Raw genomic sequence first — 12335 nt, 5'->3', positions numbered from 1 at the left:
TCTCCCCTATTTAATAAAGCATGAATTATTTTTTTAGAAACACTAACAGATCCCTTGCAGATAGTTTTTTATCTTTATATTGTTATTATATAAGACATTTTGTGTTTAAAGTGAACTATTGCTTCATCTAGGTGGCCCCTCGGCTGGGCATAGAAATTAGGTATTGAACAAAATCAAAAATCACCATTGAAAATCACAAACTATACAACTCAAAAGCATTTAGAGCTGGCTCTTTTCCCATCCCCAGTCCGAAGAGAGAAATAATGGAATCACTGGGAACGGGGAGTTCTGGGGGTTACCATAAAATTCTGTGTCTGCATCAAATGCAAGCGAAGGCAGCCCCAGCAGAGGAAGGAGGAGATGCAATCCCAGCTCGTCCCTTTCCATTAACCCAGCAGGTGGAACATTCAAACCAGGGCTCTGCAGAACCCAGCCTGACTCTTTGTCCCCAGCACAGCTCCAGGTCCTCTCGGAATCAGCGGGAATTTTGCTTTTGAAGAACCGAATATTCACGGTTGATAATTAAAACGTGAAATTTGGCATTTCTCAAGGCTCCAGGATTTTTTTGTTTCATTTTTCTCCAAGAGAATGAGGCTGCATCGAGGGCAAAGCAAAATATTCTCCCCCACTGCCTTTAGAGAACTTCAGAACGAGCAAACGCCGCCAATGCACTGACTCTGCCTCAGCTCTAAGAGAAAAGGATTCAAATTACTTCCAGGACATTGAGGCTATGCTGTGTCCAAACCATCCAATTAGGAGAAAAAACCCCAAAATTACCTTCAGAGAATTAACTAAAAGTGGATCAATTGCAATCCGTATCTTTGCAAGCGTTTTACATTTTCAACACAGTTTCTATTTATGCATAAAATCAGCATTTCCAATGTTCTATCTTAGCATAGAGTGAAAATAACTGAAGACATTGAATAATTTGATCATTTCTGAATTTTAAAATTTAAAATGCTGTGGAAGAGGATATTTGGACTTCAACAGCTGAGCCTGGAGATGGAAAGAAAGGCTGGAGCTGCCTGTGGCCGCTGTGTGCATCGACACCAGGGCTGAGGCTTCCCCCAGAGCCAAGGAGCTGCCAGGATCAGCAGCAGCGTGGATCTTCCCTTCTCAGGGCTATTTGACTCCAGAGAATCAATTTCCAAAAATTGCTTAAAACATCAAATGAAACACGAGTTATCTAAACATCAGATTTTCTAATTTTATTAAAAACGCACAAATTTTATCCAACATGTTTTCTTTCATACAGTGAATGGTCTAATATGCACTGGAGGTCACACAAGCTTAGGTTCATTAGAACAATAAAAGACATATGAGAAATTTAATATATAAAGAAAAAAGTAGCAGCTGTTGACTGCATATTTGACCATAAAATTTAAATATTTTGGACTTTTATTTTAAAGACACAAAAATAAAACCTGTGTGGGTCTATATAAGTCATATTAACAATTCCATGAATGTTCAACAGGACTAAAAATTAGCAAAGATGTTTGTCTATTTTTTTTTTTCTTTTTAACCTTGTAACACTTTTAAACACCTTCTCGGGTTGCTGGTGCAAAGCACCTTACAGTATTTGTGCTATATATTTACTTTATTTGGCAACTGTCTGGGTTTTGTGGGTTTTTTTTTCTTTGCCTTCTGTAAACAACACCTTTTACAAACTAGCACAGTGAACCACAAGCCCTGCAATCTGTTAGAACATCTACAGAAAAGAAAATGAACTATTTTGGTTGGCTGCTCAAAATCTTTTGCTTTTGAACAAGAGGTTTTTCTAAAACAGGATTTGTTAGTAAAACATTGAGCTCCTGAATTTAACATTAGACGTAAACAGTTGACTGTTTTTAGTTCAATAGAGTCTTTTTGTTTAGCTTTTCTCTCTCTGTGAAGGTAGAATACTTTTTGTTTGTTTGTTTTTTCAAGTCATTTTCGTTAGAGGTCTGGGTGGTGACCTTTGCTATGATGAGGAGGTTTTGTACGTGTAGCTTTGTGAAGGTAGAAGAGTTGGTGCTGAGGGCTTAACATTTAGTATTTGCTATTTTTGGAAAAAAAAAAAAAAAAACAACCAAAACCAAACCAAAACTACCGAAACAAAACAGAAAAGAAAAAAAAGAAAGGAAAAAGGAAAAGTTGTCCCACCTGATCGTCAGCAGGCTGAAATGGCTGAAGCTAAAAAGAGTTTCTTGTTGTCGAACTTTCTGAGAGACAAAAATGAACAAACAGATTCATAATGCCAGAACCATCCTTAACCAGGAACGCTATAGAGAGTTCTTGAAGCTTTTTTCCCCTTTTCTTTGACCTCTCCTTCATTCAATTATTTTTAATTTTTTTTTTTAAACGAGAAGTTTCTAAGGATTGTGGCTCTTAGGATGACATCCAACAGGGTAATCAAACTTAGCCATCCTACGGAATGGCAGCACTGTTACTGTACAGCTTCCCCAGTTTCTTTGTCAATGGTACAAAAAAGTCCCCTTGCTTGTTTGATACAACCATAACATGGAGATTGTCCTGGTCTAGAGCAAAGCTTGCCTTGGAGCGATTGGATTCAGTTCGTTCCCAAGGTAAAATTGTCCTAGGGCGGGAGAGATGTTATATGAATTCATTTCTGTACACCATAACAATAAGCAGACTAGATGATCATCACTTACTTAGACCCAGTTCGTTTAAAGCTACCACACAGCCGCTTCGTTCATCTCTGGAGGGTGGGACAAGTGATTGCCGTAGTTAGCACCACCGTTGACGGATATCGACGAAAATGGGGGGCTGGGGCCAAAAACTTCCGCGGACATGGAGTGCAAGGAGCCGGGCAGGTTGGGTTCGGGGCTGGGCGAGTCCCCCGGGGGGTGCGACATGATGTCGGTGAAGCGCTGAGCCTCACTCGAGGGGTGGTGTCCGGGCAGGGGGTGGTCCATGGCCCCCAGCGGGGTCCCTGACGGCCCCGAGGAGGGCACGAACGGGAGATCCACGGGGGTCTGCGCTTGGGACGAGGGCGGTCCTTGCGGGAAGAAATCGTAATTGCTTCCAGGGCCGTAATACTCGCTCTGATAATCTGGCGGACAAAGAGAGACAGACGGACGGTAACAGGCGGGCAGGTACCGAGCGGGGACGGCGCGGGCGCGCTCGGGGTGTCACCCACGAACCCCAGGGGAACGCGTGACCGGGCTGGCAGGGCTGCCCCTTCCCGCCGAGCAGCGGGGACACCGAAAACACCGGGGAACAGCGGGAGAGCGCCGGGATCCCGCCGGCAGCGCGGCCACGGCCGCCGGGAGCCCCGCGATGGGCGGCGGAACCGGGCGGAACCGGGCAGAGCCCGGCACGGGAGAGGCAGCGCGGGGGAGCCGTACCCACCTCCGTAGAAGGAGAAGGGCCCGTTGGGGATGAGCTCGCCGGGCTCCAGCCGGTCCACGAGCGGCCGCATCCTGCGCGGGCTGCGGAAGAACGCGTGTCGCCGGGCGCCCAGCGCGCTCAGCTGCTTCATCCGCCGCTCCTTGGAGCGCCGGTTCTGGAACCACACCTGGCGGGGCGGGACAGGCGCCGGTCACGGGAGCCGCGGGTCCCGCTCCCGGGAGGGACCGCGCTCTCCCCTCCCTTCAGCTCCCATCCCAATCCCCATCCCGGGCTGCGCTTTTCCCTTTCCCGGTCTGTGCCCGGAGCGCACCGAACCGGCTCCAAGCGCGGCCGAACCCACGCGTGACGGCGGCCCCGCTCCCCACCGACTGCGGGTCAAGAATGATTGAGTTAATTCTTATTACCCTGCCAAGATTACTGCTAATTACCCTCACACTGAGCCTCTCCAATCTAACCTCGTCTTTAATGGTCCTTTAACCCCCCATTACCCCAGCGCTGCGGGTTTATAAACCTTTTAATAATTCCAGCGCGTTGTCATTCTTATTTACCCATTAACCCCTCACATTTCTGGTTATTAATTTCGATACTGTTTGCAGCTTCTTTAGGATTTCTGCGAATAAACCCGCTGCTCCGTCCCCGCCGACCGGCACCGGGAAGCCCCGGGAAGCCCCGGGAAGTCCCGGTAATAACGATTTCAGAGGCCGGCGGGGCTCCCCCGCTCCCCGCAGTGCGGAGGGTGCCGGGCACCGGCCCCTCCTCGCCCCCGCATCCCCCGGAGCCGTGCCCGGGGCCCGGAGCCGCGGTACCTGGATGACCCGCATGTTGAGGCCGGTCTCCTGCGCCAGCTGCTCCCTGATGTGCCGCGTGGGTTTTGGGGTGGCCGCGAAGGCGGCTTTCAGAGTCTCTAGCTGTTTGGCTTTGATGGTGGTGCGCGGTCCCCGCCGCTTGGCCCCCAGGTTCTGGTCGTCGTTTTCGTTGCTCCCCGTCTCCTTGTCGGACACGTTGGCGCTTTCCGAGTCCTTGGCGTCGTCCTGGGAGGGGTCTTGAGAGTCGGGGGACAGGCTGGGGTCACTGCCGGTGGTGGCTGGGGAGAACAAACCCGGGTCACGCTCAGCCGGGGGAAACACCGACCGCGAGAGACGGGCCGCGGCAGGACCGGGGAGAGGGAAAGGATGGAAACGAAAAAGGGAAGAAGAAGAAGAAGATAAAAAAGAAGGGAGACAAGAAGGAGAGGAAAAGAAAGGGGTAGGAGAGTGAAGGGAGAAGAGAGAGGAGGAAGACAAGGGATAAGAGAGAAAGGAGAAGAGAGAAGAAAGAAGAGAAGAAGGAGGAAGGAGAAGAGCGTCTCATCCCAAGGAGCAGCCGGCGCTGAGCGCATCCCCGCCCTCATCGCCCCGGCCGCGCTCCTCACCTGAATGCAGGCTGTTTTCTTTGGCAGTATTGCTGTTATTTAGGTAATCTTCTTTGCAGACAAACTTGTTCTCGTCTATGATGTAGAGCTCCTCGCCGGTGGAGAGTTGCTTGTTACACATCATACACGTAAAACAGTTCAAGTGGAACACTTTGCTCCGCGCCCTGCGGACCAGGTCGCTGGGGGAGATGCCCTGGGCACAGCCCGCGCACTTGGTCCCGAAACACCTGCGGGGAGAGGCGGCAGCGTCAGCAGCGCCCGGGAACGGGGCCCGACCGCGGCCTCCGCACACCCCGCTCGGCCACGGGAGCCGGCGTTAAACCAAATACGGCATCCCTGCAGAGCGCTCTCCCTTCCCGATATCGCCGCTTCTCAAAACAAAAATCAAACCCGACCTGGGCAGCGCTCGGGATCGCCGAACGCCGGGGCCGCGCTGCCCGGGTGTCCCCGCTCCCCGACACCCGCACGAAGGACGCTCTGACCAACAGCCCGCGGGAACGCCACACGTTCTGTGTGACAAACAGCCCGCGGGAATCCCACACGTTCCGTGTGTCGGTACCGGCGCTCCGGCCGGAGGAGCCGCCGGTGCGGGCAGGGCCGGCGGGGAGAGCCGGGGGATGGCGGGGCCGGAGCCGGAGGCCTCCCGTGCCCCGCTCAGCCCCGCAGGGGTCTGGGAACAGGGACCGGAGCGGTGCCGGGCCCGTTCCCGAGATGAAGCGATGGAGCTCGGAGCAGTGCCCATCCCCGTGCCCAGGGAGAAGCGGCGGCGGGCTCGGAGCCGCGTTCTGCCGGTGTACGGCGGGGGCTCCGCGGCCTCCCCGGCCCTGAGCCGGTCCTTGCCCTTACCGCCGGTGTGCGGCGGCGGGGCCCGGCGGGCAGCGGTACCGGCGGCCACTCCGAGCCCGGATTGATGCCGGAATGCGCGGGGAGAGCGGCGGCGAGCGAGCGTCGGTCACCGCTTCCCTCTCCATCCATCCATCCATCCATCCATGCACCGGCGGAGGGTCGCTGCCCTCGGGCCGGTCTGGCTCCGGTGCCCGGGATGCGCTGGGCCCGCGGAGCGCCCGCACCGCGCCTTCCCCGCCGGTGGCACCGGGAACAGCTCTGGGCTAGCGGCCGGGCCAGCCCCGCTCCGCCGCACCGGGAACAGCGCCGGGCTCACGGCCGGGCCAGCCCCGCTCCGCCGCACCGGGCCCGACACGGTGCCCGCGCTCCCACGGCCCGGCCCGGCCCGCAGCGCCGCTCGATAGTTCGGAGGCAACTTTGGGCAACTCGAGCTCGGCCGGGGAACGGGAGAGCGGCGACATCAACGGGCCCGACCCGGGCCCGACCCCCGCCCGTCCCTGCCCCGAGACCCCCGGAGAAGCCGCCGCGGTTTGAGATGCTCGCGTGGCACGGGGAGGGAAGAGGCGCCCGTGGGTCCCGCTGACAACGGGGGAAACAACAAAAATAACGGGAAAAAATGGAGGTGAATAACGAACGGAGAGGAGCGGCGGGGGCAGACGGAGGCCGGTACTCACCGAAAGAAGTCGTTTTTGCAGTAAAGCTTGCCTTCTCGCGAAAAGCATTTCTCTGTCAAATTGCATTTACATTCACAGCACTGAACACACTTCACATGCCAAGCCCTGTCCAGTACATTCAACAAAAACCGGTCCAAGATCGGCCTTTTGCAGCCTGCACAGTGAACCATTGTCTTTGGTTAGTTCTGAGGGGGGCAGCGGTTTCCCAGGTATCAAGGAAAAAAATAAATAAAAACAATTCTTTTTTTTAGAAAGACGACAACACCGGCGAAGGTTTGGTTTTTGTTTTGTTTTTTTTTCTTTCTTTTTGTTTTTTTTTTCTTGTTTTTTGTGTACGTATCTTTTAAAAGCCTTGGAGAAGTGAAGAAGGATAAAAAGAAAGGGAGGAAGAAGAAAAATCTTCGTTCGAGTGTCCTAGAAGGGGTACACAGGAGAACCCCCCACTGCCCAGCGCTTCGACACAGCCGCAGGATCCCGGCCGCTACCAACCACACGGATAATAATAATAATAATAATAGTAATAATAATAGTAACAATAAAACAATTACGGCTATAAAGATCGGCGCTCAGAAAAAAATAAAAATTAAAAAAATTAAAAATAAAACCGCCAAAAAGCGAGCGTGATGAGTTTTTCTAAGGTCTGAGGTAGAGCAGTCAGGAGTCAAAGTGCTTTTCCCAATGAGAAATCAAAGGAGGAAAAAATATAACAACAACAACAATAATAATAATAATAAATAACGAGCCGGGGCATGGAGAGGCGGTGGCGGTCACACGGGCTGTGGCTGCTGCCGCGGCGACATCGCCCTGCGCGTCCTGACGCGGGGACGGGGACACGCGGGGACGGGGACACGCTCCGCCGCTCCTCGCTCCGCCGCTCGCTCTCCTTCTCTCTCTCTCTCTCTCTTCTCGTTCTCTCTCCCTCGACGTCTCGGCGGCACCGTCGCGCCCGGCTCTGTCTGTCCGTCCGTCCGTCCTACCTACCCGCGCGCATCGCTACCCGCGGCGGCCGCCCGTGTCCCCGGCGTGGCATGGCGCGGCGGTGGCGGAGCGCAGGGCCCGGGCGGGCCGGGCCGGGCCGGGCGGAGGGCGCGGGGCAGAGGGGCGGCCCCGCCGTCCGGCCGCGCAGGGGCTCTGCATGGTCCCGGCGCCGCCGCCGCCGCAGCCTTATGGACCGCGCGCCCACGTCAGCGCCCGCCGCGGCCAATCCGCGCCGCCAGCGCCGCCCCCCCGCGCCCGCCGCGCCGCCGCCGGACGGGGCGTCCGCGCCCCTTTATAGAGCCGCCGGGGCGCCACCGCCGCCTCCGCCCGCCGGCCCGCCGAGCGACCGACCGACACACCGACAGACACACTGACACACCGACAGACACACCGACGGCCGGCCCGGCCCGGCCCCCGAGCGCGATCTGCGGTAGGTGTGTGACGGGGCACGGACGCGGGCACGGCGCGCACGAGGAGCCGCGGCCGCTCGGTGGGGTCTGGCACCCCCGCGGGGTCACGGATCCGTTAGACAGACCCGGCCGGAGAGCGCCTCGCTGGCACGGGCCACAAACGAGATCCCGCCTTGCCGTGGCTTCCCCGAGGGCGCGGGGTGCAGCAGAGCCCCGGGCCGGGCCGCTTTCCCCGGGAGCAGCGCTGCGGCGGGGCCGGGACCGGGCCCGGGACGCTCCGGCGGGGCAGCCCCGGTGGGGAGGGGGCGGCGGGCCCGGGGCCACCCGACCGCCGAGGGCACGGCGGATCCGCCGCTGACTTCGCCGTGCTTCCGTTACCGGGGCTCGCAGCGCACAGTCCGGGGCCGAGGAGCACCGGCCACCACCACGTACCTTTATTTTTTCCCTTTTTTTGGTAAATAAAAATTAATTCGCTTTTACCTTCCAGGGGCCGGTCGGTGGCGGGGCAGTGCGGAGGGAGGAGGTTTCTCTTTCCTTGGCGCTTTGCTGCCCGTCGGGAGCCGCCGCTCCGGGGAGGCGTCACCGCCTGGTCCCGGAGCCGCCCCGCTCCCCGTCCCAGCGGGCTGAGCCCCGGGATGGAAGGGACCGAGCGTGCCCGGGGGTGCTCACACACCGAGAGCCGCGGCCGGGCGCGGGGATGGATGGCGGAGGCCCCTCAGCATCCCCCGCCTGGACCCGCTGCCCTCGCTCCCTTTCACGTCTGTTTTCCTCGTCCTTGAGAGGGGAAAAAATTTAAAATAAATAAAAGCGGGAAGGTGTAAATTGGAAGGCAGAAAAAGGAAGGCAGCAAACGCGCTCCGAGCGGGGGGCAGCCGAGGATGCCGAGCGTGCCCGGGCCGGGAGCGGCGGTTCGGGGCTGTCCTGGGCTGAGCCATCGCCTCGGAGCTGCCGCGGGTGTTTGAATGCCCCGGGCCGGGTCCCGCTGTCCCGCTCGGCCCCGTCGGGGCTCCCGGCGCAGCTGTCGGTTCGCTCGGGGATCAATGGGGCCGGGCCCGCCCCGCCCGGTGCCCGCACATGGGCGCTTCTCATGGGGCGGCCCCGCTCCGCCGCCCGGGAAGCGCCAGCTGCCGTCAGGGCAGCGCTGCCGGGGCCATGTGGCGCTGGGGTGAATGAGGGGAAGGCGGTGAGCAGCTCGCGTCCATCAAGCGCCAGTTTTTCACAGCGATGTTTTTTTCTCCTTTCCCAGGCGTTAGCGAAAGCATCTGGTTCTGCCCCGCTGCCGGGGGGGGCCCTGTCCGCCCGAACCCCCCGAGCCCCGCTCGGGACAGGCGGGGACAGCGGGGTGTCCCCTCTGCCTCACCCCAGCGGGGATCCCGACCCGAGCAGGCGTTTGCGGCCAAATCCCCCGCGCTTGTCTCCGAAAATCAAGCCCGGCATCCCCGGGCTGCCCCGGCTCCTGCAGCCCCAGGGGAAACCCCCGTGTGCCGCCCCCTCGGAGGGCCGGCCGCTGGCACGGGCGAGTTTTTGGTTTTCACTCTATTTTTCAATTCGCCCGGGTCCGTTCCCCCACCCGACCCCGCGGGGAAGCGGCCGGGATGCTCCAGAGCAACCCCGGCCGGCCCCGGGGCTGGAAAGGAGGGACATTCAGGGAGTAAAAAAATAAAATAAAGAAAGGAAAAGAGGAAATCTGCAGATGTTTTAAAAAGGGATTTTTTTAAAAGGATGGGAATTAAAACAAGAAAAAAAATCAAAATTTAAAAAAATAGAGAGTGTAAGTAAAATAGTGATTAGTGAAAGAGACCCCAATAAAGAGAGAGGTAAAATAAAAGAGTAAAACAACCCCAAACAGAACCGCCGAACAAATCCAAACTCTAATTCATTTTAAATCTAATACCGAAGGAAAAAAACCAATTCCCTTTCAGGCGACTTCAAATTTGCATTTTATGGGTGTCGTTCCCATGTTTTTAGTTAACCATCACCCTGTTTATCTTCCCCTTTGGCCACCGCTGCGCTCAGCAATGGGATTTCTCTCTCCTTTAGGGGTGTCGGTGCTGCACCAGCCCCGCGCCCGCCGCGTTCCTTGCGGAGCATCCCCGCATCCCCAGCCGGGCACCGACAGGCGCTTTCACCACATCCACCCCCCGACAGCGCTGAGTTTTCCCTCTTTCCCCATTCATTTTAAATTTGATTTTCTCTTTTCCCTCCTTTTAAACCTTTCTCCAGGACTGCTCGGGGCCGGGGACCGGCGGGGCCCCGACGGGGCAGGGGCGGCCCCGAGCTCCCGTTCCGACCCCTCCGCACCGCGAAGCGGGGCCGGGGGCTCTCCAGTGTGGGGGGACAGCGAAGGTGGGTGCGGGTCCCACCTCCCCCCGTCCCCAGCACCTTCCCCCGCAGAAAGAGCGCCTCCGCCTGATTAAATATATATGCGCTTAATGCTCTGGCCAAATATTGAAGTTAAAATGTAATTAAGCCTTTAGAACATCCCCACACCATAAACCCCACGGCTGGACAGGATCCATCCCCAGGTTTGTTTTAAAAGAGCTTGGAAAAAAAAAAAAGAAGAAGAAGAAAAAGATCTTTAAATTATGTATTTGAAAGTCCCAGTTTATCCTGCCACACTCGGGTCGATGCTCAGGGCAAACACCACCGCACTGTCGCCCCCCGGCTCCGCTCGCCTTTCGCTTTCCTTTTATTTTTTTCTTATATTTATTTTCCTTTTCCTTATTTATTTTCCTGCCCCCCAGCCCCGTGATTAGCCCTCCCGGGTTTCTGCCCACGTCGCTAAATGTTGTCGCTTACACTCCGAGCTCATGCATTGTTTATGGGAAATACGGTTAATAAATAATTACAAATCCGAGGAGCGCGGCTCTGCCTCTGACTGACGGGAAAGTGTCCGGGAAGGGCCCGGGGGTGTCCGGGGGTGTCCCCGAGCCCGGGGCTGGGGCCGAGCCCGGCGGGGCTGCGGCTGCGGGACAGCCGAGCGGGATCCTGCACTCCGCAAAGGGCAGATAAAAGGCGAATAAAAGAGAAAAGAAAGAAAAGTGGAGAGGTAGAGGGGGCGAGGGGGGGCTATAAAAAAAGAGGGTGAAGCGAACCCCCGGAGGATGCAGCGCTCCCGGCTCATCCATCTTCATTGTCTCCGTGTGTGCAAAAGCAACTCCGGTCTAAGGAAAAGCCACTATCAAAGCCATGGCTTTATTTTATATCCTATAGATCAGGAGGGAGGCAAAGCTTTATTTTCGCCCAGAGACAGATATTTTATTTCTCTCTTACGGTTTTATGTGTGAGAGATGTCAAAAAGGTAAAATAGATTGCTAATGCATAGGCAAAACGAAGCTGTTTTGGCATGCTCTGTGTCAGGAGGGCTCCCGGGGAGCGCGGGCTGGGGATTTAGGGCTGATGGGGGACTCGGGGGGATTCTGCTAAAACATCTCTCTCCATAAATCCAGCCGCATGGTCAGCGCGGGCGGCAGCAGGAGTTTTAAAGGGGAAGAGTTGGAGCGCGGCGGAGCGGAGCGGGGTCCCGGCATCCCGGCTCGGCCCGGCCCGGTTCGGTTCGGTTCGGTCCCGCCGGGATCCCGGGGCGCAGCCGCTCTCCCATCACCGCTCCCGAGCCGCTGCCGGCGGCACAAAGCGCTCCCGGCTCACCCGCGCCCCACAACCTCCTCGCCTGATTTTATGTCAATATTCCATTCTATGTTTTTCCCCCCAAAACGAGCACCCATCCCCCGACCATCGCTCCAGCTCCCGGAGCTGCGGCTGCTCCGCTTCGGCTGCTCCGCTTCGGCCTCCCCGACCCCGCCGCGGATCCGCACGGACCTTTTCCAAAGTTAAAATATATCTCCCCAAGCTGCAACAATTTTCATACTTTTTGACCTCGGGGATTTACTTAGCACGTTAAGTTCAAGGCTCAGAAGCCCAGGGCTATTACTCATTTAGGCACTCCCACCACCAACACTTTTCACCACATATTTTATCATTTGACTTCCCGGCTTAAATTCATGTTATGGCAAATAATGGATGGTAATACTTTCCCCCTTCCCCATGTTAATTGTCTTGTCTGACAGCCTCCGCATTCGAAGTGATTTAAAGCAAACAAGGGTGCGGCGAGAGCAGGAGACAAACCCGGCACGAACCCGGCGGGAGCCCCGCGGCTCCTGGGCTGGAACCAGAGCACAAGCAGGGCAAAACCTCCCCAAAGCATCGCCCGGGCCTCGCTGGGTCCTGCGGGGCCGAGGCCGCTTCTCCCGGTGCCCGCAGGCCCTGGGGGGACTCACCCCGCCTCGGGCCCCTCCGGCTCTGCTGCCCACTGGATTCATTCCTTCCTCGGCGTGGCTGGAACGGGGAATCACACCGGAGCGCTGTTTGCAAATTAAAAAAAAAAAAAAAAAAAAAAAAAAAAAGGCAAGGTGTACTTGATTAGGAAATTAATTATTTCAGTACCCCCAGGATTATGTTGTTTTTCTAAGTCCTGTGTGATTTACTAATTTCACAGTGGCTGAACTTCCCTGGGAGCGGAGTCAATCTGAACGCGGGCGGATCCCGCGGCTCCTCGGCAGGGCCGGAGGGAAGGGGGAGCCCGGAGCTCTCCCTCTGCTCCTGCTGCGTGACCCGGGCCAAATTCCTCATTTCTGCTCTTTCTGAGAGCGGGCAGAGCCTCCCTTC

At 56.7% G+C, this 12335-nt stretch overlaps 1 protein-coding gene across 1 annotated transcript; it reads right to left on the bottom strand.

The window, feature by feature from the left end:
• Positions 1–1193: 1193 nt before the first annotated feature.
• On the bottom strand, positions 1194–7386 carry LHX1 (LIM homeobox 1). The gene is made up of 5 exons (XM_064729439.1): positions 6283–7386; positions 4763–4989; positions 4158–4435; positions 3352–3517; positions 1194–3052 (listed from the first exon to the last, which is right to left on the bottom strand). Exons 1-5 carry the CDS (start codon positions 6450–6452, stop codon positions 2673–2675), a joined length of 1221 nt encoding a protein of 406 aa, XP_064585509.1. The 5' UTR covers positions 6453–7386; the 3' UTR covers positions 1194–2672.
• Positions 7387–12335: the final 4949 nt, after the last annotated feature.

Source organism: Zonotrichia leucophrys, chromosome 19, assembly GCF_028769735.1.
Source record: "Zonotrichia leucophrys gambelii isolate GWCS_2022_RI chromosome 19, RI_Zleu_2.0, whole genome shotgun sequence".
Lineage (NCBI taxonomy): Eukaryota > Metazoa > Chordata > Aves > Passeriformes > Passerellidae > Zonotrichia > Zonotrichia leucophrys.
This window is presented reverse-complemented; position numbering and strand designations above follow the sequence as displayed.

What these genes read in the sequence shown, in the direction of transcription:
- LHX1 (XM_064729439.1), bottom strand. Translation starts at nt 6,452, where the DNA reads ATGGTTCACTGTGCAGGCTGCAAAAGGCCGATCTTGGACCGGTTTTTG. An exon ending in TGCAAAAACGACTTCTTTCG is followed by an intron (nt 4,990 to 6,282) that starts GTGAGTACCGGC and finishes CTCTCCCCGCAG; the next exon opens with GTGTTTCGGGACCAAGTGCG. An exon ending in AGAAAACAGCCTGCATTCAG is followed by an intron (nt 4,436 to 4,762) that starts GTGAGGAGCGCG and finishes TGTTCTCCCCAG; the next exon opens with CCACCACCGGCAGTGACCCC.